The sequence below is a fragment of the Canis lupus genome, chromosome 20 (genome assembly GCF_011100685.1).
Source record: "Canis lupus familiaris isolate Mischka breed German Shepherd chromosome 20, alternate assembly UU_Cfam_GSD_1.0, whole genome shotgun sequence".
Classification (NCBI taxonomy): Eukaryota; Metazoa; Chordata; class Mammalia; order Carnivora; family Canidae; genus Canis; species Canis lupus.
In genome coordinates, this window is record NC_049241.1 from 46354018 (window position 1) to 46380286 (window position 26269).

Here is a 26269-nt window from a genome sequence, read left to right on the forward strand (position 1 = left end):
AGCCAGGTTTTGGTTGCCAAGCTGCCAGAGCTCCAAACCCAGCTGTGTGACCTCAGACAGAATAAGTGACCTCATTGTGCCTTAACTTCCTCCCTGTAGAAAGGGGCTGACAGAGCCTGACCCCTTTGGACAATAATTTGTAGAGCTATGTATAAGAATTTCTTTTCTTTTTTCTATTTTTTTTGTGTGTAGTAAGAATTTCTTTTCTTTTTTAATTAATTTATTTATTTATGATAGTCACACAGAGAGAGAGAGAGAGGCAGAGACACAGGCAGAGGGAGAAGCAGGCTCCATGCACCGGGAGCCCGATGTGGGAGTCAGTCCGGGTCTCCAAGATCGCGCCCTGGGCCAAAGGCAGGCGCCAACCACTGCACAACCCAGGGATCCCCTGTAGTAAGAATTTCTTCATCAAGTAGTGCCTAATTGGCCTTACCGAGGCTCTTTATAGCGCATCTTCCAGGCAGAGCTCCCACAATGAGCAGCGCCTGCAGGCTTATCACTAGGAATGACAGACTGGGGAGAGGGGTACCCAGGGACCTCCTCATGCTTGGTGGGAGAGCACTATCAGAGTTGCAGTGAAAGGAAGCCTTGGAAGCAAGGAACCTGGGGAGCTGGTCGGGGCTTAGGAACAGGGCCAAGACTTCCTGACAGGGCCTCTGGGGTCTGGTGGTGTGTGCATGCGTGTGTGTGTGTGTGTGTGTGTGTGTGTGTGTGTGTGTATTTGTTTCAGAGTCTTGGTCAGGCACTCAGACGCAGGGGCCCCGTTTAGGTGTTATTGGCAGACGTGCAGTTAAAGGAATCCAGTTAGGGGAGGGGGAGATTGCTGGATTTAACTGAAGAGGATAGGCCAGGCTACCCCTGCACCCTTAAGCTCTGGGTTAAAGAAGATTCTGAGGCCAGATCCAGTTTCAGGAGCAAAGGGCCCTGGTCAATGATCAGCGAAGGGGAGGCAGGGTATATCTGCTGTTCCTTCAGTCAGCCTGGTGGGAACCCAGTGTTACACCAAGAGGGAGGCAGAAGCAAAGCTGGTGCCCCTATGGCAAGTGGTGGGTAGTGCCCTTTGGTAGAGCTACATATAGGACCCCAGGGTGTGGGTTTTGTACACACTGCAGTCCTCAGAACACTTATGAGCTGGATGGTGCTGTCCCCTCAAGGCACAGACGAAGCCTGAAACAGCTGACCCTGCCCCATGGCAGAGTGCTACAGCAGAGCCCCAGTTCCAGCCCAAGGCTGAGGGAAGCAGTGTCAGCAACATGTGGAAGGGCTCTGGGCACATGGACAGATGGACATTAGGGACTTTGGCCAAGGGACTCAGATGGGCTCAGGACACTTCTTCAGGTGTGATGGGAACTGCAGCTCAACTCCGTCCCCTCCACTGCATACCCTTGGGGCACCCCAACATCTATGGACCAAGCCAAGCTTGGAGTTCCCAAATCAGTGTCTGGCACAGCAGACCCCTGCCTACTTCTTTCTCCTGGCCTCACAGTTCCCCTTACCTCCCCCTATTTTGTGTCTATGCATGCTTGGGGCTCTGCGCACCCCCCCACCCCCGTTTTTCCCTCCTGAGCCTCATGCTCATGAAGGCCACTCTGCAGTGCCTTCCCTGGAGCCCTGCTTGGTGCACTCACTTGTCTCCACCACCAGAATATGGGCTTCTATGAGCCAGGGCTTGAGAATAATCCCCTACCCTACCCCAACACAGAATCTGGCACATAGCAGGCACTGCACCAGGATTAGATGAATGCCTGCCACCCTCAGAGGGGGCGCCAACCAAAGTCCTAGAGAAACAGGGAGGAGTGAGAAGATCCCCTCGTCAGGAGTTTGGCAGAAGCAAAAATGCAGCAGTGTTTGAGTGGTTCTTCTCTGGCTCCCGCCACCTTACTGTGGGGTTCAGGGCCAGAAAAAGTGTTGAGTAGAAGCACGGTCCTGCCCTTCCCTCTAGTTGCTGCTGCAGTCCCATTCTTCTGCTTCCTGCAGGGCCTGGAGATACTTTACGTCGTATTTACAATCTTTTTTTGTGAGATGCGTGGAATCTGTTTTGGAGGAACAGAGACTCAAGCTTATCTGTGAGTTCCAGAGACCACCAGTAAATAAAGGCTGTGGGCTGGGGGATCAGTATTGCCTGCCATACAGAAGGGCTTTATAGGTTTGTTGGAGGTAAATATATTTTATTTTGATAGCTGTGCATTTATTGTAATGGTACTAGAAAAAATACAACCTGCTTCCCAGAGCCCAGGCATTATTGCTTAGAAAAAGAGTGAAGTGGGAAAAATGTAAAGGGCAAGCCATCAGGTGGCACTTGGAACCCTGAACTGACTAGCAATCTCTTTTTGAGGCTTCTTCTGCTTCAGGGCTCAGGGGAGCATGGACTCCTTCCAGGGGCTTCTTGGGAATATTTGTGGGGCTCAGGAAGTTTGAGTGGGACCCAGGATTTGGTATCAGTTGTTTTTACAGTTGATGTACTATATTTTTTGTATTACTTCGGATTTGTTTATTGAAGTTGTTAGATTTCTGTTCATCAGTGGTGTCTGTTCTGATATGTTTGTCATCTTAGCACATTTCCCCTCTTACGGTTAGTCTTACTGCTTTTTTACAGGTGATCAGCATAGCTTGGGAGGCCTGATATGCTGGTGTCAGAAGTGAGGTCATCTTCATCATTTATCATTTGTGTTGCAGGTGGCCTGGGAGCTGTGGACCTATGGGGTCTCAGGGCATCAAGCTAGGGGCCTTAGCTCTGGAACAGCCCAAGAGACTGGGACTGTTGTCTAGTGCCATGCAGCTTGCACAGTTCAGCTGTCAGAGGGTGTGCAGAGGATGCTGATTGTAGTTGTGACTTCTCAGTGGGTAACAAATTTCACAAATTTTATTTGCTGTGTTGGGAGAGAGAAAAACAGGATTCTAGTGTGAAGACTAGGAGGCAGGCCAGGCCCATTCACCATTGTGTTCCCAGAACCCACATGGGATCTGGATCAGAGAGATAGTTGGTGTTTGGATTGGCCTGGGGCTATGGGACCAGCCTGGGCTCTGGGAGCATCAAGGAGGCAACTTGAAAACAGCCTCAGAAAGTGGCCATGTGGTGATGCTGCAGGACTATGGGACAGCTGATGGTTGAGGCCTCCAGGTAGCCCACACAGTCAGGGGCACTTCTGTGTGCCAGTAGGAACTGGAGAGGGCAGACTCCGGGAAGGTGGTTTCAGTGTGGTTTCTCCAGGGTTTTCCAGTGTCAGTTTTTGAGAATGAACTTGTCTTAATGCTTGCCTATGCGTGATTGTCTTAATTCATTGCTTCCAGTTTCTAATCTTAAACATATGGATATTAAACAATAGTGGGAAGTTGACTTCTTACTTCCAAAGAAAGAGATTGCCAAAATAGACTTTAAAAAGTAGAAACATTAGAGAATTTTTTATTGCAGGACACAGTATATAGGGTAGAAGCACCAGAGCCCTTGCATTTGGAGTCAGGTGGGTGTGAGTTCAGATCTTACTTTAGCTCGTCTGGCCTTGGGCAAGTCCTTCTACTTTTGTAAGCCTCTGTGTCCTCATCTGTGAAATGAGAATTTTAGTTTTTATTATTTTAAGTTTTAAGATTTTATTTGAGTGCACCTGTGTGGCTCAGTGGTTGAGCATCTGTCTTTGGCTCACATCATAATCCTGGGGTTCTGGGATGGAGTCCTGCATCAGGCTCCCTGCAGGAGCTTGCTTCTCCCTCTGCCTATGTCTCTGTCTCTCTCTGTCTCCCATGAATAAATAAAATCTTAAATGCAACCACAACCACTGCATCAAATCTTAAAAAAATTTTTTTTGGAGAGAGAATGAGTGAGAGAGCACAAGCTGGGGGAGGGGCATAGGGAGAAGGAGAAGCAGACTCCTCGCTGATCAGGGAGCAACATGGGGTTCCATCCCAGAACCCTGGGATCCATGACCTGAGCAGAAGGCAGAAGATGCTGAGTGGCCTGAGCCACTCAGGCGCCCCTGTGAAATGAGAATTAAACTTGCCTTCAAAGCTGCTCTGAATAGAGATTGTGATCATCAGCCTGTAGTGCTGGGGACATAGACTGGAATGGTGGCTGGGGTTGTCATCCCATGTGATCATCAGCCTGTAGTGCTGGGGACATAGACTGGAATGGTGGCTGGGGTTGTCATCCCAGGCTGTGGCTCACCTACCGTACAGATCCTAAAAGTACCCAGAGCTTCTGGAGAAAGAGCCAGACACTGCCACCATCTAGGTGTGATGTATGGTGGACATGCTCAAGGGCTCATGCCTGCTTTCTTCATGGGCCTGAGGGTACTTGTTAACTCTGACATTCTCTATCACATGGGCACAAAAGGACCAGCTTCTTGATGCACAGTGTGCAGGATGTAGACCTCACGGTGGGGTTTCCGTCCTCTTGTGGGTTTGAGTCTGCATAGCCTCAGGCTGGCCCAGTTCATGGCTAGTTGTTTTCAGGTTTGGGGTTGTAGCATGGTGTGCCACACAAGGGTCACGGGCTGAGAGTTGGGGCCAACAGGAAGGGACAACAAGTCATACCCTGTTCAGAGCCTCACTTGCCCAAGACACCCAGAGGAGTCTCTAGAAATCCCATCCCAAGTCCTGTTGCCCCATTCTTTTTTGAAGGAGTAGAAGAGAGTGATGTCAAGGTAGGGCTATATCTCCTGTTACTTCTGCTTCAAGCCTCCTGGCCTGCCCAGATTCCCAGGAATGTCCCCAGCCCTGTACCATCGTGTTCATGTGGGTATGTCATTGCCCTCCTGAGTAGAGTGACAGTCTCATTGATAATGTGCCTGTCTCCCCAACAGCTGGGTGGTGGGAGTCCAGTTCTCTCTGTTATGTCTGTGCTGGCAGGTGGCTTCAGTGCCAGACCTGGAGGATCACTTGCACTGGGTCCTCTTTCCCTTGCCTTCTGGCAGTCACATCTGGAGACACACTGTCATACTCTTGCAGAGTTGATGGATAGATGAAATGGGCAGGCTAACAGCCGTGAAGCCTGTGTGCGGTTTTGCCAGGCAGGTGAGGCAAGTGAGCCCACCTCTCTGGGAGGCTTTGCTTTCTTACTCCCCTTGGCAATGGGATCACTGCATTGTGTAAACTGAGAGTCAAAAGTATTTGGGGCAGTATCAGTTGCTAGCAAATTTTAATACCGGGGAGTTATTCCTAAGGCAAAAAAAAAAAGAGAGAGAGAGAGAGAGAGAGAGAGAGAGAAGGAAGTTGCATGTGTGAAGACCTTCACTTCGATATTGGTTGGAATAGGAGAACATGGAAGGAGATGGAATGTCCAGCAGTTGGAGACGGTGAAGGGAATTCATTGATGAAACATTGAGCTGTTAAACATCATCATTATAAAGATTATATGGCAACAGGAGAAAATAAGGGTTAAATGAAAAGAGAAAATAGCATATATAATGCAGTTTCAACTGCGTCATTTTTGGCTTGCTCAGGACAAGTACGGGAAAGTCACCCACAGAAACATTGCCATGGCTCAGGTCAGTGGAATTGCAAGGGGCTCAGGGGAGACAGTGCCACAGAGTTTGGCTTTTGGGGTTGGACCTGAGCCATGTCAGTATCTACCTCTTGGGCTGTCGGAAGTTTGAAGAAACACGTGACAAAGATGGGGGCTCAGAAGATGCTTTCAGAGGAGAGGAAAACCAAAGGGGATTAAGAGACTCGGTTTGGAAAGTTATGGAGCCATATGTAGTAGGCATGCTCAGACAAAGCACCTGTCACAGTTGGCTCAGGCCCACCACCATATCAGGGGGTTACAATGAGAGTATGAAGAAGGCATACTTGGGGTTTAATGTGGGGGGGTTTGTTTGGAGGTGCAGTGCCTGCCACAGGGAAGGGGAAAGGGAGCTGGCTAGTGGGCTTCAGGCTCGCCTGCCCCACCCATGCTGTTCCTCCGGGCACACAGGCCTTGCAGGAGCAGGGTCCATCGTGGGGTTGGGGAGTTGGCCAGTGGCCTGTGGACACCCTTTGAGGGTGCCTTTGAGATGCGAAGAAGAGCTGCCAGGTGGTTGGGTGGGAGATCCGTATGTCGCACCTGGACTTGCAGTGCAGATTTGGAGTTGCCTGAGGTGGGACTGTCCAGGAATGCCTGAGAAGTGGAGACAGAAGGAAAGGGTGTGGGGCTGGGGCTCAAGGAGCACTGGGTGGAAGGAGATGAGGCTGCAGAGGGGCTGCCTGGAGGGACTGCTGTGAGAGATGAGAGGAGGCAGGGCTGACAGCTCCCCAGTTTTTGGTGACAGGTTGCCTGGGCAGAGCCGTTTTGGTACGGTGACAGGTAGGGATCCTTTTTAATGTTACTGTAGGTTATAGTAAAATCTTGCCTTCTGTTTCCTCCTCTAGTTGTACTACAGCATTTTTTCTTGCTGTGGCCGACTGTGTTTGGTTACTCAACTTTACAGTGGGGATGAAAAGGGGAAAAAACAGACTTAAAACACATTAAGAAATAGATTTAAAATATTGAGGAAGTTATGTTAGCAGATGATACGTAGAAGGAAATACAGTGAAAAGCAAAATCGTCTCTGTTCCGAGTGCTGCTTAGCCGCCTTTGCCTGCCTGCATTTAAGACAAGGAAAAGCTGCAGTAGTGCTTCTCCTGGAGCCCAGCTGGGACCCTGCCTTCCTTGAACCTTGGTAAAGGAGACCTTGAGGCTCCCTGCAGGATTTTGTCCTGTGACACTCAGCCACAGGCGGGCTCCTGGTCTCAGGATCAGTTTTGCTGCCACTTTCCTTTCTGTGAGAGACAGGTAGTTTGGGGCAAGACAGGGAGTGCCACGGGAGTCCACTCCAGCCCAGTGAGCTGCTGTTGGGCTGTCAGGCTTTCTCCCCTTTTAGGCCTCCAGCAGAGAAGGTTGTTAGGAAGCAGTTGATTTGGCTCCTGGTGGCAAGTAGCCTCGGGAGCTGTGGTGACTCTCCATTGTGCCCTCATCTTCTCCCAGCAGCCATCCACTCGTCTGCCATGCCAAGCAGTGCCACCACCTTGCAGATGATGCTGTCACTGCTGTCCCCGAGTTACCACTGTGGCTGTGATGTTTGGTTTCCATGTTCCTTTTATGTCTGGCTTTGCAAAAACCTCACATGGTTTCTCTTCTCCCTCCTTATGTAACCCCTTGGAATAATTTCAGGGTTGCCAAGAAGGTAAGTTGGAGAAAATATTTGTGGTTATAGTAACTTCCAGGCCACTGTATTGAAAATGAAAGACTCTCCCCAAAGCCACTGAGTCCTGCTGAGCAAATATGTTTGTCTGGAGGAGTAACAAAGTCTGTGCCATCCCAGCCACGGCCTCAGGAGACAGGAACAGCTGGCTTCCTCCTGTTCTTGCCTTGGCTTTCCCTCTGCCTGTCCCCCTACCCTCCACCCCATCCCCAGACAATGGTGCCTTTTGCCTTGTTCTTCCTAGGGATGCTTGAAGACCACTGAAGAGTCACCTCCCTGTTCCCTTGACCCTCGGGAGGCGGGTGGTCAGCTAGAAATGGGACAAGGTATGTTTGCTTTCTGGACACCAACTTGGAGGCAGCAGATTCTGACTTGCCACAGAGGGAGACCTTTGAGATATTTGCGATATTGGAATAAACATGGTACCTATCAACGGAGGAAAGTAAAGTGGGGCCCTCATTCATCTATCCGTTTGTTCATTTGTTTGTTCATTCATTTATTCACTCACTTTTCCAGTTCCTGTTATGTGCCAGGCGCTACTCTAGGCACTGAGGAAGCAACAGTAAACAAGACCAAGGTCCTTGCTCTTATGGAGCATACCTGCAGACAACAAGTAGGACAGTACACAACAAGCTGGAATGTTGTGTTGTGTGTGGGGGGAATGAGGGCTAGGAAAGAGAGAGCAGGCATGTGGGCCTCTCTCAGCTCACTCTCCCCTGCCCATCCACCCTCCCAGAAAAACCCAAGGTTAAGATGGTGTGTTGGCCTTACTTTCTGCGGTAGCAGTTACGGGAGGGGTGCCCGTTTCACCATGCCTTCCAGGTAGGTTCCTTGGCACCAGGTTCTTGGATCCATGAGATATTGCTGAGGGTTGTTGAAGTCCTTTCCTATTTGGGGACTTGTGCTTTTCTCCCTGCAGGTCATGGAACCTGGCAGTAGGTAGAGTTTGGATGGGTAGGAATCTGGCAGAAGCAACACCAGCTGGTCAAGTTCTGTGAGGGGTTCAGCTGTGTGACGTGTGTGAGTTACTTTAGTTGACTTGTGCTTTCAAAACTGAGTTTGGCGATGTTCTTAACAGCTGCTACCTTTTGAAACAGGTATATTCCTCCAAGGCAGGGTATGTAAGTAGTTGACTGGAACCTGGAAAGTTCTTCTCCCCTTATTTAGAGAATGTCACCAATGTTGTAATTGGTCATCAGCTCAGCCCACAGAAGCTACTTGGTCCTTGTTGGAGCTGAAGCAAAATTATTTCAGAAATGCTGGCTTTGTGGTTTGGAAGAGGGGAGATGCATTTTGGGGCAGGAGCTCTGGGAGTGGATGAGGCCTGGGCCCTGGCAGCCCTGGGGCATGGTGGAGGCTGCCCAGGTTATAGAGCTGGTGGTGACAGGTTCCACGTGTCATATGGGGTGAGTGGGTAAAGTTTGCTGCTCTTGGGCTCCTGTTTGGAAGGGACATGTGTAGTTTGATTTGCTAATGTCCGCTGAGGGGGACTGCCTGCGCACAGGGCTCTTCAGCCCTGCAGCCTGCGTTTGCCATGTGTTGTGGTTTCTGACAATGGGCACCACTGCTGGCTGGTGGCAGCACATCCCTCTCTTCCCCTCAGCCTGGCCGTCAACCATCCTTCCATTCTGTGATGGTTCATCTGGACCCTGTCACACCACATCTGGGCAGGGCTTTCCCTGGGGTTGTCATGAGATGGACAGGGTCCCACAGCTGGGCCCATTGGGCTCTGTGGGGAATGGATGTATGCACAGATTCTGCAGCCCGCCACTGGTGGGGCAGTACAATGACCTGCCTGGCCTGTGGATGTGTGAACTTGAGGATATCACATCCTTGTCCAAATTTAGGTTTGTTCAGGATTGGAGGAACCCTGTGCTCTGGAAAACAGGATGCTGCTGGTGGTGGTGGCATTACTGCTGGGGAGTATCTGAATGGGCTGGGCTGGGCACAAGGTGCCAGACAGAACCTTCTGCCTTGGGAAGGGTGGTTCTGTCCACCATCTCTCTGTTTGTGAATTTTCTCACAGGCTTATTCAAATGCATCTCTGATCTGGGAGGTCTGGACTTGAGTCAAGATTGTGCCTGTCCAAGCAGCTCTGGGTGACACTGGTGCTACTCAGCCCCAGGTCACACTTGAAAATAGTAAGAGTCTAGCTCACCTGTCTGGAGGGAAAGTCAAGATTTCAGACAAATTCAGTTACAGGAGGCTAATTCCCATTTGGAGAAAATCATGCAGAGCTAGGAGGGAAAAGAAGCAATTAGATAGATGCATGGAAGGTATTTTCATGTCAGGAGGATGGATACCAGGTTATTTCTCACACCACTGTTTGGGGGAAGAACAGATTGTCATTTGCCTAAGATTGATTCATTTCTCTCTCTCTCTCTCTTTCTTTCCTTTTTTCTTTCTTTCTCTCTCTCTCTCTCGTTTTCTCTCTCTCTTCCTCTCTTTCTTTTTTTTCTCTTTTTCTTTTTCTCTTTCCTTTTCTTTCATGTGTATGTATGCCTAAGATATTCTGTAGATGTTTGTGGCCACTGGCCTTTCTCTCATTTGAGCATGGGAAATTGGCTCCCTCTCTTGGGTCTCCAGTAAAAGTATGACAAAACTTTGAGGGCAGGATGAGGAAGGCACATGTCCTTAAGTTCAGCCTTTGATGGCTGATGAGCCTTTTTTTTCACAACCTTTGAGACATTGTTATCCAGCTTCAGCCATAGTCTGTCCTCCTGAGGGCTGGGGCCCAGCTCTAAGCCACAGATCACCTGTTCTAAGCCATAGTTCTGATACACAGTCTGTTGGATGTGCAGGTGTTTGCAGGGGCATGTAGAATGTCCTAGAAAGAAAAGCTGATATTTAGTGGTGCCTGCTGGAGCTGTTATATGCAACATTGGGTTTGTTGTTCAATCTTTATATCCCTTGGTTGCCCAGGCATGATAGTCCTCTTCATTTTACTGAGGGGAGAAGGTTCGGCCCCATCCTCCAGCCCCAGGGAGGGCTGAGCCCAGGTTGGGGGTCTTAATGCCTCCTCTGCAACAAAGAAGTGTTTCTACTCTCTGCCTACCACCACCCCTTCTTTTTCTGGGCTCTTGTTACATGTATCATTTGCTTCCACAGTAATTTACAGCTTTACTGAAGTATAATTGACATACAGTAAACTGTGTACATTAAAGGTGTGCAATTTGATATATTTTGACCTATATACATCTGAGAAACCATCCAATCAGGGTAATAACATATCCATCATTTCCAGAGGTTTCTTTTTGCCCCTTTGTAATCTTCCATCCAGCCCACCCTAGTCCCCATGCAACTGCTCATATGTTTTCTGTCACTGTAGAATTTGCTTGCCTTTTCTAGATTTTGTGAAATCATGCACTATGTACTATTTTATTTTGGTCTGGCCTCTTTCATTCTGCATATTTATTTTCAGATTCATGCATGTTGTATATATCAATAGCTCATTCTTTTTTGTTGCTGAGTATTAGTGCATTTTATGGGTATACTACAATTCATTTATCTACCCATGTGTTGATGGACTTTTGGGTTAAGAATCTGCCTGAAGGACTTCCAAGGTGGTTGTATGATGTTACACTCCCACCAGCAGTGTATGAGAATGTCATTTGCTCCACATCTTGGCCAGCATTTGGTATGGTCAGTCTTTTTCATTTTAGTCATTCTAATAGGTATGTAGTGATATCTTACGGTGATTTTAAGCATTTATCTAGTGACTAATATTGATGTGCATCTCTTCATGTGTTTATTTGCCATGCATCTCTCTTCTTTGATGAAAGACTTGAATATTCTTTTTTTTTTTTTTTTAAGATTTTATTTATTTATTCATGAGAGACACAGAGAGAGAGGAAGAGACACTGGCAGAGGGAGAAGCAGGCTCCATGCAGGGAGCCCAACAATGGGACTTGATCCCGGGTCTCCAGGATCAGGCCCTGGGCTGAAGGCAGTGCTAAACTGAGCCACCCGGGCTGCCCTTGAATATTCATTCAAACCATTTTTCCATTTTTTTCCCCTTGGGTTCTTTGCCTAATCACTGAGTTGAGTTTTTTTTTTTTTTTAATGTATTCTAGATGCATGTCCATTCTTAGATATATGATTCATTTATACATTTTCTGGCTTGCCTTTTTTTTAAAAAAAAAAAATTTAAGTGTCGTGTTTTATTTATTTATTTATTTATTTTATTTTATTTTATTTTTTTAAGTGTCGTGTTTTAAAGAGCAAAGATTTTCAATTTTGATGAAATCCAATTTATGTTTTCTCTAGATTTTGTGCCTTTTCTTTTGTACTTTTAGTTTTTCCCAAACCCAAGGTCACTAAGATTTTCCTCCTATGTTTTCTTCTAGATGGTCTATAGTTTTAATTAACTTTTATATTTACGTTTGTAATCCATTTGGTGTTAATATTTGTGTATCTTATAAGGTAGAGATTGAGGATTTTGTTTTTTATTTGTTGTTGTTGTTTGCATATGGCTGTCCAATTATTCTAGCACTATTTGTTGAAAGATCATTCACTGAATTATCTTAACACTTTTTTGTTAAGGATCAGTTGACCATGAATGTGTGGGTCTGTAAATGGACTCTGTTCTATTCCATTGATCTGTTTATCTGTTTTTAGTACCACATTGTCTTGATTATAATCTTCTGGTTTTCTTTTTTTCCAAATGTGTTGGCTATTCTAGGACTTCTGTGTGATTCCATATAGATTTTAAATCAACTTGTCAGTTTCACTCAAAGACCCTGCTGGAATTTTGATTGCAATTGCATTGAAGCTATATAGATGAGTTTGGGGAAGAAATGACATCTTAACACTCTTGACTCACTCTTGACTTTTCAATTGAAAAGATTTACTCAGTATATCTCTTCATTAATTGATGATTCTTTTAATTTTTCTCAGCCATGTTTTGCACTTTTCAATGTTGCACTTTTTGGTGTTGAACTCGTTCATGTCTTTTGTCAAATGTATTCCTAAGTACTTGCATATTTTTTAATTGCTATTATAAATGGAATTGGTTTTTTGAGATTTCATTTTTCTGAATGTTTGTTGCCTGCATATAAAAATACAGTCAGATTTCCTATTGAACTTGTATCCTGCCATCTTACTAATAAACTCACTTATTCTGGTAGCTTTTTTGTAGATGCTATAAGATTTTCCATATGGACTATTCTGTTATTTGTGAATAAACAGTTTTACTTCTTCTTTTGAATCTTGATGTCTCCCCCTCCCCCACTCTTTTCTTGCTTTATTACATTGGCTAGAATCTCCCGACAAGACTGAATAGCAGTGGTGACCACATATCCTTGTCTTGCACCTGTGAGCGGGGGGACATAGAGTCATTCACCATCAAGTGTGATGTTAGCTCTGGGAATTGTTGAAGCACTTATCAGGCCAAAAAGGTTTCTCTTCTATTCCTAGTCTGCTGGAAGTTTTTTATCAGGAAAAAATGTCCAATTCTGTCAAACCTTTTTTCCATATCTTTTGAAATAAGCTAAGGCCTTTTCATTTTTGGCCTCTTAATATGACAGATTACATTGATTTTCAAATGTTATCTGCCTCCCTCACTTTAATTTCTAGTCTCCCTTACTTTGATAGCTTTTTCTTGGGTTAGGCACGAAGAGTTTCCTTATCCTCATTGTTCCATTGCCCTCCTTCAAGCCAGCTGTCTATTTCTGCCCAAGTTACCAGCATGACTTGTTAATGGCCTATTGCATGGAGTCAGACATGGGCTAACTGCATAGGATTAGCAGCTTAGATCAGTAATGAACCTGTGGCCAGATGTTTAATAGGTGCCCTGGCTTCCATCCTGGGGAAACAGCATAATACCTACTTTAGGGGTCTGTAGTTTCAGAAGAGACCATGGTATGGTAAGAGACAGATGCCCAGCACAGCACTGGCCAGCAATACCTAGGCAGTGGGTGCTGCCTGCCTGCTTATCCAGTAAGTTTAGAGCTTACTTTTCTTGAGGACACTGAGCTGTTGAGTGCTTCTTCCCTGGAACCTACAGAACCCTTGTCCTGCTCAGAACTGAACCCTGCCCAGGGCAGGAGTGTATGGACATGTTTCTCTGAGCTTTGAAACATAGTGCATGCTGTGTGTCTCAGAGATAGCCTGGGCTTGTGCAGCCCTCTCTGTGGGACCCTGAGAGGGTCTGTGCCACTGTGGGGGACCCAGGGGCTGACTCACCAATGTCTCCTCCTCTTCAACCCCAGCAGTTCTCTGGCATCTGTTTCTAGGCCAGGATGGCCTCATCCAGAAAAGCGTACAAGTTGTTAGCTTTACATTTAATTGAATGCTTATGAAGTGAACTCACCTGAGTAACCTGCCACCCAGGGCAAAGAATAGAGCATTTCCCGAGAAGCTACTCTTGTTCCCTTTCCCAGCAACTCCCCATCCGTTTTCCCTGGCTTTAGTCTTGCCTGCTTGGGAGCTTTCAATCCAATACAGAATGTATTCTTTTGTGCCTGGCTTTTTTACTGGACACTGTTTTGAGATTTATCTCTGATGTTGTGTGTAGCATAGTTTGTTCATTCTGCGCTGAATGGATCGACCATGATTTAGTCACTCATGATGCCAGTGATGGCCATTCAGGTGGTTTTTAGTTAGGGCTGTTCTGAATATGTTCTCCATGCATGGGTGTTCACGTTTCTGTTGGTATGTGCCTCAGAGTGAAATTGTTGGGTCGCAGGGTATGAATATCTATCCTTATACGATGTTTGACACAGAATGTACAACTCACCTTCCTGTTTCATGAGTGACTCTGTTCTTGGTTCTCTCCATGGCAGCCCCTGTTGCAGGAATGCCCGCTGAGAAAAGTCCCTGTGCCCAGTGGTTCCTCTAGCTCCACATGGAGCCTTGAGTTGCAGGGCAGCAGGTAGGGGGAGGAGTGGCCTTGGGGCTGATGCCTGCCAAGTGTAGGGGGTGACTTCTTTTTGAGTGCTGATAGGTGTGTCAGGCAGCATCCTGGGTGTCCATGTGTGTCTCTTGTTCCCCTTCCAGGAGCCTGTAGGAAGCCTCTGTCATCCTCCTACTTAGTGTCTGAGGGAACAGCTGAGTGGGCTGAATGGGTGGGTGGGATCAGAGCCATCTACTGATCTCTGGTGCTTTATGCCCTGGAGCACTCAGTATAGAGTTTATGGCCTAGCTGATGGCCACCACCCTGTGTAGGACAGGCACACCCACCCTTAATTATGTTTGTGGTGAGTTTGCGGGTCTGTCAGATTCCTATTTAAAAGGAGACAAGAGCTCCTTGATATTTAACCTGAGACTTGCCAAATGATTTACCCATTGTGGCCCCAACCCAGATTCTGGCAGTTCCTGTTGCTCTTTTCCTGTCCGCTCAGCTCAGAAGGGACATGGTGACCCTGTGGGAGTGCTCAGGAAAAGGAGAGCTACCAGACCCTGCATGTCATTTACATGTCAGTAACACTTTTACTGCTTACCTGGGGCATCCTGGACTTCATTTATGGTATGGTTACTTTTACCCAGCGTCCCATGGCAGCTTCTTCAAGTTCTGGGGCTAGTTCTGGTTTTGAGTCCCTCTGAGAGGGTATGTCTTGGTTCTCTACTATGTAATCCTTCTCTTCTAAAAGAGCTTGCTGGATGTTGCTGCAGTTCTGGGCTCCTTGCACCTGGGCTCCTGGCAGCTTAACTGAGCCTCAGTCATGATGTTCCCCCTATTGTGTCTGTCCTTGCCTCCGGCCATCCCTCAGGACTGGGCTATACATGCCTTCCTGCGTACTCTAGGCCTGCTGTAGTTGTTCAGAAAGCATTTGGTGACTTGTCAAGGGGAATTCTGGAATACCTTTGGCTCCCAGGATCTTTCAGCAGCCCAGGTTGGTGGACTGGTAGCCTGGTACCATGCTGGGCACTGTGCTGCCTGAAGGGATCTTAGAGACCACAGAGCAGACTGTTAGTGAACTTGCAGAGCCCACCTGACCTGGCCCCATAGGCAGAGTCTCTCAAGATGGTGGGCAGAATGCCATTCGGATTCTACAGAAATGATCTGTGGTTTTTCCAACATTCCGCCCAGGCTTCCCTGTTGATGGAGGAGGAGCTGGACTGATTTGTGGTTGGTCTTGCTTAAGTCCGAGTTGGGCAGCGTTAGAGGCTAGGTTCAGCCCCACTGTATCTTTGTACAGCTCTATTGCCTGGCCCTTCTCTACCCAGCCCCACCACTGGGTGTTTCATTTGGCAGCACAGGAGCTCACTGTTGTCACCTTGATGTTTTACTTCACAGTCTTTTGGAGGTTGGCCCCTATCAGTTCCTAAAAAGCTGGCTGGTTCTCACTTTGGATTGCCTATATTCTGCATGCATGTGGGTCAAGCATTGTGTGCGCCCCTCTCGTGGGCATTGGTCCCTTCTGTATCTGTATTCTTACTGCGAGGATGGGAGAGGGAAGTCCTCACCTGACAATGAGTGCTGTCATCAGATGCTCTGCTGCTGAGACCCTTCTGTGAGCATGTATGGCAGAAAGGAAATGCTCTGCCTGGCTTTCTAATAGTTGTGTCAGTGCAGGAATGAACCAGTTCACAGATTACATATTGAGAGCTCTTGTGCTCTCAATATGTAATTCTCTAAAAGAGAATTGTGTGTGTCCTGTGGACCTGATTCAGAGGTCAGGAAAGTTTAAGTACATAGTTTTGTCGGAAAGAGCTACTGAGATAAATAGTAGTAGGGAGAGAGGGACAGTTTGGGTGCTGGGGCTGCAGGGAGAGTGCTACCTCTCCTCCCCTCCCCACATCCCCCTTCCCATCTGGTAGCCTCTTGGTGACCAAGGATGGCAGTTGCTCGTGCTGCTCATGTGTGCTGATGAGGAGCTCCAGCTGCTGCCCTGGGCTTCCTCTTCCTGCGCTATGCTGCTCATGGACACTGCTCTGCCTGGTCCCTGGTTGGCCCAGGCTGGGGTTTCTATCCCCTGGGCCGAGTTGCAGCTGCAATTACATGCTCTGGCCGGCCGCGGGTGTTCTGTGGGCTGTGTGATGGTCAGGGCCATGCAGGCAGTAGCCATGTTCCAGCTGTGGACTCTCCTGGGGAGCATATGGGCCCCGCTGATGAGGAAGTGCTTTTTTTGTAAGTGGTGAGCTTGGCGGCTACAGCTGGGACACAGCACCGCTGCCCCCTTCCCCCGGCCCAGCCATGTCATTCTTCTAAGAAGCCATGAATGAAAGAGACTTTACTCTATGGGTGTGAGGCTCCCACTGGGGTCCTGGAAGAGAACGGTACCTTGACCAGGCCAAGTGCAGATGACCTGAGGGAGGTTCCTCTTGCTCCTGCCTGGCTGTGGAACCAGAGCAAGGCCAGGAGGATGCACCTTCCAGAGCCAAGAGGAAGGGTCATGCCACACTGATGCCTTTTCCTTACTCAGGGAAATGGGGTGGGACATGCGCTGTGCTCAGCCGGGATCTCTGGGGGATGTAGGTGTTGCCACCTCTTAACACCAACTTGTAGCGGAGGCAGTTTGAACCACAGAAAGAATGGCACCCACCTGGGAATGTGTGTGCAGTTCATCAGAAGCAGGAAGACTTATGCTGTGTGCCATTGCCGGGGCCTACAGTGCTCTTGTTGTCTACTAAGTGACCTGCTGCTTAGGGCAAGCACTGGGTGGGCTGAAGCCCCTGTTGTGGGTAAGTGTATGGATCTCCCTGGCTCTAGGCTGCCTTGGAGGGAAGGCAGAGGCAGCCCAGAGATCTGCTAGGCACAAAGCCAGTGGCTCTGTGTGGCTTCAAGGAACTCTGTAACCTGTGTGTTTACCTGCTGTGGCAGGTCAGGGAGAAAATATGGGGGCGAGATGCCGACACCACCAGCCTGGTGGCATCTTGGTGCCCTCCCTCATCCCACCTAGTAAAGTACCAGCGGGGCTGTCTGTGATAGGCGGAGTATATGCCTGGCTAATATAAGACTATACTCTGCCACCTTCTGGCTGAGTAGTGAGCCCTGGATCTCCATTACCTTTCCAGACCCTCAGTTGCCTTATCTGTAAAGTGGGATTGCAAGGATGAAAAGCTAGAGAGCTTAGCTCCTGGAGGAACCCAACAAATGGTGGTCCTCTGAGAATCAGGCTGAGGTGGGCTGCTCACAGCTCACTAATCGTGGGCCCCATCAGTGCTCAGACCTCAAGGAGCACAAGGTTTCCCCTTTGCCACCATGGCTGCACACATCCAGCTTAATTTCTAAGAGAATGGGGGTTTGGGGCAGGACAGAAACCCTTGATGCATGGAGAAAAGAAGGGTGAGCAACAGGCCTCCCAGACTCTGAAGCTCAGTGTCTCGGTTCCTTGTTTCACATGGCTTTGGAAATCCCCCATGGGGTGGTAATTACTCAGGGTCTGGGGTTTACCTACATAGCCCCTGAAATAGGGGAGGAGGAGGCTGGTCAATGGCAGGTTTACCCCACTGCACTGGCCCCACCTCTGCACACGAATCCAGGATCAGACCAATGATCTGATTCACAGAGCAACTTTCAGACATGTGATGAGGGCCAGTTAAAATATTTTTTCCAGTGGGGTTTTGTTTTAAAGATGATTCCATGTACCTTGTTACAGGCAGGTTTCTGAAGCCAATCTGGTTGGCGTCCTGGACTCTGGAGGAGCCAGTGATGACACTGGGTTTCAGAGGGCTGCCACAGGGCAGCATTGGCTGGCTGTCCCTTCCCTCTTCACTCTTTACCGTGTTTCCACCTTCTCTGGTCACCCGACCTGACCTGGGCCCCACTGTGAGATGTCCCCAGACTTTGCCCTTCCCCTAGCTTCTGACCTCATGTGTGTGTGAACACACACATGCTAGCCTCTGCAGATGGGCAAGTACTTTGGTGTGGCTTGGGGCTTGCAGTCTCGTCAGAAGCCTAAGGTGCTGACTCCTCCCTCCCTGGCCTTAGCAGTCTGGCAGCCCAGCCACAGAACCTGCTTTCTCTGTGGGTGTAGCCATCCCCAGCTCCCTGGAGAGCCCCTCAGGAAGCTGTGTGGCCCATGTCTGGTTGGGTGCCCCCCTGGACCCTGTGGCATCCTCCCTGAGGGCAGGGAGCAGCTTTGGAAGCATGAAGAATCAGACATGCCCAGTTTCCAGTTCTCTGTGGGCTCTTTGCAGGGAGTTGTGGACCTGCCTCAGAGAAAAGACCCCAGACCTTGTTCCACACCAGGGATGCAGGCAGTCTTTACAGAGTCTGTTGAGTAGCAGCTCAGTTGCCTGCAGGGGGCTTAGTGAGAATGTCCAAAGGTTGCACCAGATAGAATGTGCCCTGTAGTTTGACTCAGAGGTAGTGGGGGCTGAAAGCAGGCTCACCGTGGAGGGAGACGGCATCCCACCAGCCCTTGGCCTCACTCCCCACACAGGTACCAGATGAGACAGCGAGAAGCTACCATGTGCAATTGGAAAACAGGTATTTGCTCACTTCACTTCCATGCGTTGGTGTGTCTGCCAACTGCCGTCTCATTCCATATCCAGTAACCCCTCCCATCCACATGTGAGGAAATGGGTGAATTTTGTAGCCATTTAGATTTGTGGCTAATTTCAAACATAAAAGTAGAATAATGTAACTGTGCCCTGGCTTCAGTAAAAATCAGTTTACAGCCAATCAGCATCACTTCATCCATCCCCTCTCTGCCACCCACACCCAAGTGCATCATTTCTCCAGTAAACATTCTGAACTGTGTCATTAAAAGCTGGGGTGAGCAGTGTACCTTTAGCGGTTCCCACAGAGCTCAGCGTGCCATGGAGTACCACGCAGACTCCTCACTGCCCCCACTCGGCCCCAGGGGGTGGGGGAACAGGGATGTCACCAGCCTTGGGCACAGAGTGGTAGCATCCTGTGTTCCTTGGCCCAGAATTGTGCCCAGGCTGCTTCTATGGGGTGCTGTCCTCTCCTTTGTGCTGTCACCTGTGTGCATCCAGCCCCCCTTCCTCCTGTGCTCTGTGAGCCAAGCAGCAAATACCACTGGTTAGCCTGGCGGGAGTGGTGACTTAGCATGCTCTGAGGGTCTCCCCAGGAACAAAGGCCTTTCTGCTTCCTCTGTGCCTGCTCTTGGTTCTCATATGGTGGGAAGACCCTCCCTCCCCCATAAAAGCCCTGGGAACTGGGTTGGTAGTAAGGAGCATGTGTCCCTGGGGTGTCCCGTAGATGTGAGTGAGGATGTGCTTTCTCTCTCCCCATGCCAGAGCTGGGGGGTACCTTGTTTAGGGGTGCCTGTGTATCCAGTGCTGCAGACACTGGCTGATTGAGCTGCCTGTGTGACGCTGACTTTCCTGTCTTACAGAGTATATACGTGATTGTGCCCCCATGAACCTCCAGTCTAGGATCTGAAAGCACTCAGTGAGGTAGTTAAGGAATAACTTCCACCAGTAGTCACCTACTGGCTTCCTGCCCTTCCTTTGGAGCAGACCTTGGGGTCTTCTCTGTGTGCCCCCCCCCCCCACCACTGCCCGGCCTGCCCTGCCTGCTTCCTGCACTTCCAGAGTAGCCCTCCTGTTCTGACACTTTACTTGCCCAACTACCATGGGCACAGGGTAGGGCAAAACACTACCAACCTGTGGGCTCCTTAGCTAGGTGATTAATTACTTCCAATGAAGAGGGCGTTCAAATAATAAGTGGACTAAGATGGTGAGCAGTTCATTCACATGGGAAGTCCTCATTGGTAGAAAGCAGAGGTGACACTTGGCTTTTTTAATTAAGGGTATACAAATTAAGTTGCATCTGCTGAAGGAGCCCTAAGGAGAAAATGAGACTTTGGGCACTCAGACATCCTTCAGTGTGAATCCTGCCCCTTTTGGGAAAGCCCTTTGGCAGGTGGTTTTGAGAGGTGTTTTTGTTTTTGTTTTTTGAGAACAAATCTCAAGGGATAGCCAGAGGAGGAAAGGGCCACCGATGCACCAGGCTATTCCTGACAGCAAGAGGTTTGCACATGGCCCTGGGACTCTGGCCTGCAGAAGTGCCCAAAGCCCCACTTGAGGGCAGTGCCCAGGAGCTGCCCAGAGGCTTCTTCCTCATACAGGAACGGAACAGTATCTGTGCTGTGATTATGAATGGTGAGTATATTTTCCTACAGACAGGTGCCAGGAGGGACCCAGAATGGGGCAAAGACAAATGGTCTTTTGGGGTCATGGCAGCAGTTTAGCTCCCACAGAAGCTAAAGTTGAGAGTCAGGTTGTGTAGGAGCCAGCTCACTTCCCCACCGTCTCTTCTTCCTCCTGGCATCCTGGCTCATGCCACTGTCTTCACACTGGTCCTCCCTCCCCTCTCCAGGGTTTTGGTGCCATGTCACCATCTCCTTAGGTGCTAGGACCTCTGCTGTCTACCCTGGGAGGCCCCACTCAGGTGCTGACCTCTCCATATGTATGCCTGGTGTGCCTTACACTTCACACTGACCTCCCAGGCCTGAGGGCCCTGTGCTGAGCTTTGCAGGCCTGGAACCAGTTAGGAGCTTCCCAGTGGCCACATCTCATCCCGTCTCTGCTAATCATAGGGCCCTCTCATCAAGAGTGAGAGGTCTGCCACTCCTATGTGGGTGAGTGGGTGGGTTGGTAAGGCTGGTTCAATAGTCTTCCATCTTGGCATGCCCAACCCAGGCAGAGACATGGGTTGGCTGGGGTGACACTGCTTACTGGGTCTGAGGCCCAAGCCTGGCCAGGCACTGCACAGACTCCTGCCTATTGGGTGTGGTGAGCGTTAGGGCTCGGGGCCAGACTCCTTGTAGCATTTTCTGGGTCTGCTTCCTGGTCCTCAGGGGACTGACTGCACCTGGAATGCCCAGGTGGCACCTCCCACACAGTGCTCAGTGCCCTCACCATCATGACTTTGGGGTGGGGCAGAGCCAGAGGAATGAGCCCCCAGGATGGTCCTGAACTTCTAGGCAGCCAGGGCAGAAAGAGGTAGGTGGGGTAGCATCTTCCACAAGGTTGAGAGGTGGAGAGCCTGCTCAAAGCCAAACTCTGACACGCACCTAAGTGTAGGAGCTGCTTAGCAATGTCAGTATGGCCTGTAGACTTCACCCTGTCCCATTCCTGCACGGCTTCCAAGAGGGGCTCCAGCTGCATGAGCCCTATGGTACCAGCTTGCTTCCAGCCTCCCGAGTTGCCCAGGTGTTGTGCCTCCCCCCTCTTATCTGGCAGCAGGACAGTGTCTGCCTCAAGGACAAGGACAGTCTGTGCTGCCGAGCTTGCTCTCCAGGGACTGTGGTTCAGGAATATGTGGGGACCCAGGGCTCTAAATATATCAGGGTGAGGTCACTGCGGTGGAGATAGGCCATGTGGCAAGCCCAAGACCCCATTGGGGCTGGAATCCCAGGGCTGGGGACAGGAAGTGGGTGGCCTCGCTGTCCCTGTGGTACTGGCCTCCTCACTACCCAGTCTCCTCTTTCGCTGAATCCCTGTCCCTGGCACGTCAAGGATATGTAAAGGATAGAATGTGTCTCCTCTCAGACCTATTCCCTCAGTGCAACTTGGAGTAGGTTTTTGGGGCCCCCTGGCAAAGGGGCAGCTGTGTGAGAGCTGTCAGGCAGAGTCAAGGCAACTGTTGTTGCTCTGTGGTTACTGCAATTTACAAGCAGAAAAGACACATGGAACCTGAGGTGGCAGTTGGAGGTGACAGCTGCCTTCAGCTGAAAATAAGGCAGATAAGCTGGGAATACACATGACCAGCAAGGTACCAGCCATCAAGGATGTCTACATCCTAGTCCCTGGAACCTGGGCATGTGGTACCTTACATGGCAGAAGGGACTATGCACGTGTGACTAAGGGTGTAGACCTGGATTGTCTGGGTGGGCCCAGCCTAATCAAATCATTAGAACTGGAGACTCTTTCCTGGCCGGGCCAGGGATACAGTATGAGGACTTAGCCCTGTTACTGACTTCGGAGCTGAACTGAGGTGCCATGAGCTGGGGAACGCAGTGCCCTCCAGAAGCTGGAAATGGCCTTCAGATGATAGCCAGCAAGAAAAGGGGCCCCTCAATCCTACGGCTAGGAGGAGTAATTCTATCAACACTTGAAGGAATAGGAAACGGCCCTTGAGAGCTTCCCAGAGAGGGTGGCTTGCCTACACCTGGATCTCAGCCCATGGGGACCTGAACCACACACCTGAACCACGCCCTCCACAACCTGACATGATATACACGCATGGTATTTCAGCCACTCAGTTTGTGATCCTGTATGATCATTTTGGCAGCAACAGGAAACCAATACAGCACAGTGCTGGCGAGCATGCAAGAACTAGGCTTCCCCACCTTCCTCTCCTACAGTGGACATGGAGTGGGAGCAGCCTCCCCAGCAACTAATTACAATCATTGATGACCTTGGTGCCAACAACCCCTCAAGCAGCTTGTGTTAGCCCTCTAGTAAAGGTGGAGATTATAGCTTTGTCTGTAGCAGTAAGTGAGAAAGGAGGGATACAGCACTGTTCAAGTGCCCCTGCCCCCAGCTGGAAGGAAGAGCAAAGCGGGGAGGTCTGTGATGCTGGGGGTTTCTGATGTTAGAAGAAGCAAGGCATGGAATCATACTTTGCTTTGGATTTTTTTTTTTTTTAATGTGCAATAAGTGTATACACAAGCTTCTGTATGCAAGGAGTGTTTTTGGAAAAGATACAAGGAAACCCTGCAGCGGCTGGCTAGGAGATGTACCTTTCCTTGTGCCCTTTTGCGTGCCTGCGTAGCTCAGTTCTAGTGTGTGTGGGTGTGTGATGTGCTTACTGTGTGATCTTGTGGGGGAGGGGGGCTTCCTCAGGGTGTGGGCTGCCCTGTCCCGCCAGCCCACTGAAACCAGCAGCTGCTGAGCAGGAGCTCTTTATCTCTTCTGGAGCCGAGCCCTTCACTGGGCATGCTTTGTCAGCACGTGCTCCCAGGCTGAGGTTTGCTTCTTGTAGTAAACAGAAGTTCTGAATCGTGAAGCCTAGTTTGTCAGTATTTTTCCTTAGACAGTGACTGCTTTGGAGGTCCTAAGAAATCTTTGTCTACCCCAAGGTTGCAAAGATACTTTCCTGTGTCTCCTAGAAGACTTAAGAGTTTTTGCATTCATATTTAGGTCTGTGATTGATTTTAGGAGCTAATATATACATATTATATATAATTTTTAAGAAAGCTCTATGCCCAACATGGGGCTTAAACTCACACATGCTCTACTGACTGAGCCAAGTTCGTGACTGATTTTAAATTAATTTTTGAGCATGCTCTGATGTTTGGTGTAAATAGAATCATGCAGTCTGTGTTTTCTGTGACTCTACTCTCCGTGATCTGAGCTTCATATTGTTGGTGCACTGAGGCTACTGTTGGCTTACTTCTGTTGCTCTTGAATTTTTCATTCTGTTACTTTGACTCTTGGAAAGCACTGGTGTTGCGTGACCTACACCTTTGTATGCCGTCTCCTATCTATAAAATGTGATGATAACGGGGCCTTCTCCTTAGGGTTGTCGCAGCTCCAGAGTGGTGCTGTATGGACACATATGGTACGAGGGTAGGGCCTGGCCCACAGCAGGCAGCATACAAGCGATGGGATGGCTTGGTCAGAAGGTCTGCACACGTGAGACTACCAAAGGCCATTGCTCCCCAGACTTGGCTGCGCCCCAGAACTACCGGGTATTGTCAGATGCCACTTCTGCTGGTTGGCGGGCATGTCTGTAGGGCAACTGCTCCTGGCTTCCATCTGTACTCCCTGATGCCTGTGAGAGCTGAGCACTGGGGATGCCATCTTCTGTTTTACCCAGTGCCTGTTACTGTCTGCTGGCCTGGGGTTTCTGTGTTCCAGATACAGATCCTCAGGGCTGAGTGGTATCTGTCTTCTCCAAGTTTGTGACTTTGTGGTGACTTTGCGTGAACTCTAAAGATCTGGTTAATATAGCCAAATTGATTGGATTACTGTGTGCAGGCATTCATTCCTCAGGAGATACTGCAGATTAGGCTTCAGACCTCCAAAATAAAGCGATGGTCGCAGTAAACCAAGGCAAATGAAGTTTTTTGTTTCCCAGTGCATATAAAAGTGATGTTTACACTATACCATAGTCTGCTAAGTGTAGAATAGTAGTAAGTCTAAAAAAACAAGGTATATACCTTAACTAAAATACTTTATTACTGGGGGCGCCTAGGTGGTGCAGTTAAGCGTCCAACTCTTGATTTCAGCTGAGGTCATGCTCTGAGTCATGAGATCAAGCCCTGAGTCGGGTTCCACACTGGTTGTGGAGCCTACTTAGGATTCTTTCTCTCCCTTTCCCTCCCCTAATTTCTAAAACAAAAAACAACCCCCCGCCCCCAGCTTCATTACTAAAAAAAAAAACAAATACTAACCATTATCTCATTTTTAGCGAATCATAATCTTTTTGCTGACCGAATGTCCTGCCTCTGTGGTGATGGCTGCTGACCGATCAAGGTGGTAGTCGCTGACGGCTGGGGTAGCTGCACCAGTTTCTTAAAATCAAGACAATAAAGTTTGATGCATTGATGGGTCTCTTCCTTTCATGCCCAATTTCTCTGTAGCATGCGATGCTGTTTGATAGCATTTTACCCGCAGTAGGACTTTAAAGAAAATTTTTTTTTATTTATGAGAGAGAGAGAGAGGCGCGCAGAAGACACAGGCAGAGGGAGAAGCAGGCTCCCGACGTGAGACTCGATCCTGGGTCCCCAGGATCAGGCCCTGGGCTGAAGGCGGCGCTAAACTGCTGAGCCACCCAGGCTGCCCAGTAGGACTTCTTTCAAAATTGGACTTAGTCCTCTCAAATACTATTACTGCTTTATCAACCCAGTTTCTATATTCTAAATCCTTTGTCATTTCAACAATCTTCATAGCAGCTTCGCCAGGAGTAGGTTCCATCTCAAGAAACCATGTTTTGTTCACCCATTAGAAGTAACTCCTCATCTGTTCAAGTTTTAGCATGAAATTGGAGCAATCCAGTCCCATACTCACGTTTCACTTTTTTTTTTTTCTTTTTTTTCTTTTTTTAAATTTTTATTTATTTATGATAGTCAGAGAGAGAGAGAGAGAGGCAGAGACATAGGCAGAGGGAGAAGCAGGCTCCATGCACCGGGAGCCTGATGTGGGATTCGATCCCGGGTCTCCAGGATCGCGCCCTGGGCCAAAGGCAGGCGCCAAACCGCTGCGCCACCCAGGGATCCCTCACGTTTCACTTCTGATTCTAGCTCTCTTGTTGTTTGCATCACACCTGTGGTTACTTCCTCTATGGAAGTCTTAAACCCTCAAAGTCATCCATGAGGGTTGGAATCCACTCCTTCAGATTCCTGTTCATGTTGATATTTTGGCTTCTTCCCATGAGTCACAGATGTTCTTAATAGCATCTAGAATGGTATACCCTTTCCAGAAGTTTTTCAATTTACTTTGCTCAGATCCATCAGAGGAATCACTATCTATGGCAGCTATGGCCTTATAAAACATACTTCTTAAATAATGAGACTTGAAAGTTGAAATTATTCCTTGATCCATGGACTGCAGAATGGGTGTTGTGTCAGCAGGCATGAGAACATTAATCTCATTGTTCGTCGCCATCAAAGCTCTTGGGTACCATGTACACTGTCAACAAGCGGTAGTATTTTGAAAGGAATCTTTTTTCCTAAACGCGGTATGTCTCAAGAGTAGGCTTAAAATAGTCTGTAAACCATGTGGCAAATTGATGTGCTGTCATGAGGCTTTGTTGTTCCATTTCTAGAGCTCATGCAGTCAATTTGGCATAATTCTTATGGGGCCCTAGGATTTTCCAAATGGTAAATGAGCATCGGCTTCAACTTAGTCACCAGCTGCATGAGCCCCCAATAAGAGTCAGCTTGTCCTTTGAAGCTTTGAAGCCAGACATTGACTTCTCCTCTCTAGCTATGAAAGGCCAGCATCTTTTCCCAATAGAAAGCTGTTTGGTCTACATTGAAAATCTGTTGTTGGATGTAGCCACCTTTATCAATTATCTCAGCTTCTTCTTCTGGATACCTTGCTGTGGCTTCTACATCAGCACTTTCTGCTTCACCTTGCACTTTTAGGTTACGAAGTTGGCTTTTCCTTAAACCTCACGAACCAACCTCCACTGGCTTCAGACTTTGCTTCTGCAGCTTCCTCACCTCTTCCAGTTTTCAGTGAATTGAAGAGAGGTAGAGCCTTGTTCTAGACTAGGCTTTGGCTTAAAGGAATGTTATGCTGTTTGATCT

The 26269-nt window shown here is 48.7% G+C and overlaps 1 protein-coding gene across 5 annotated transcripts in view; it reads left to right on the forward strand.

Moving 5' to 3' along the window:
- Positions 1-26269, forward strand: part of MED26 (mediator complex subunit 26) — a 54047-nt gene that overhangs the window by 22915 nt on the left and 4863 nt on the right. The window contains exons 1-2 of one of the 5 annotated variants that reach the window (XM_038566958.1): positions 7463-7477; positions 18479-18525. The exons of 1 other annotated variant lie outside the window; for it this stretch is intronic. Coding sequence is in view for 1 of the 4 variants with exons in the window: in XM_038566956.1 (XP_038422884.1) it covers positions 20166-20168 (3 nt within the window). In the remaining 3 variants the exon portion in view is untranslated. Of the gene's footprint in view, positions 1-7395; positions 7478-18474; positions 18526-19966; positions 20169-26269 lie in introns of those variants that run through there. 3 more of the 5 variants (XM_038566956.1, XM_038566957.1, XM_038566959.1) reach the window with 3 other exon arrangements.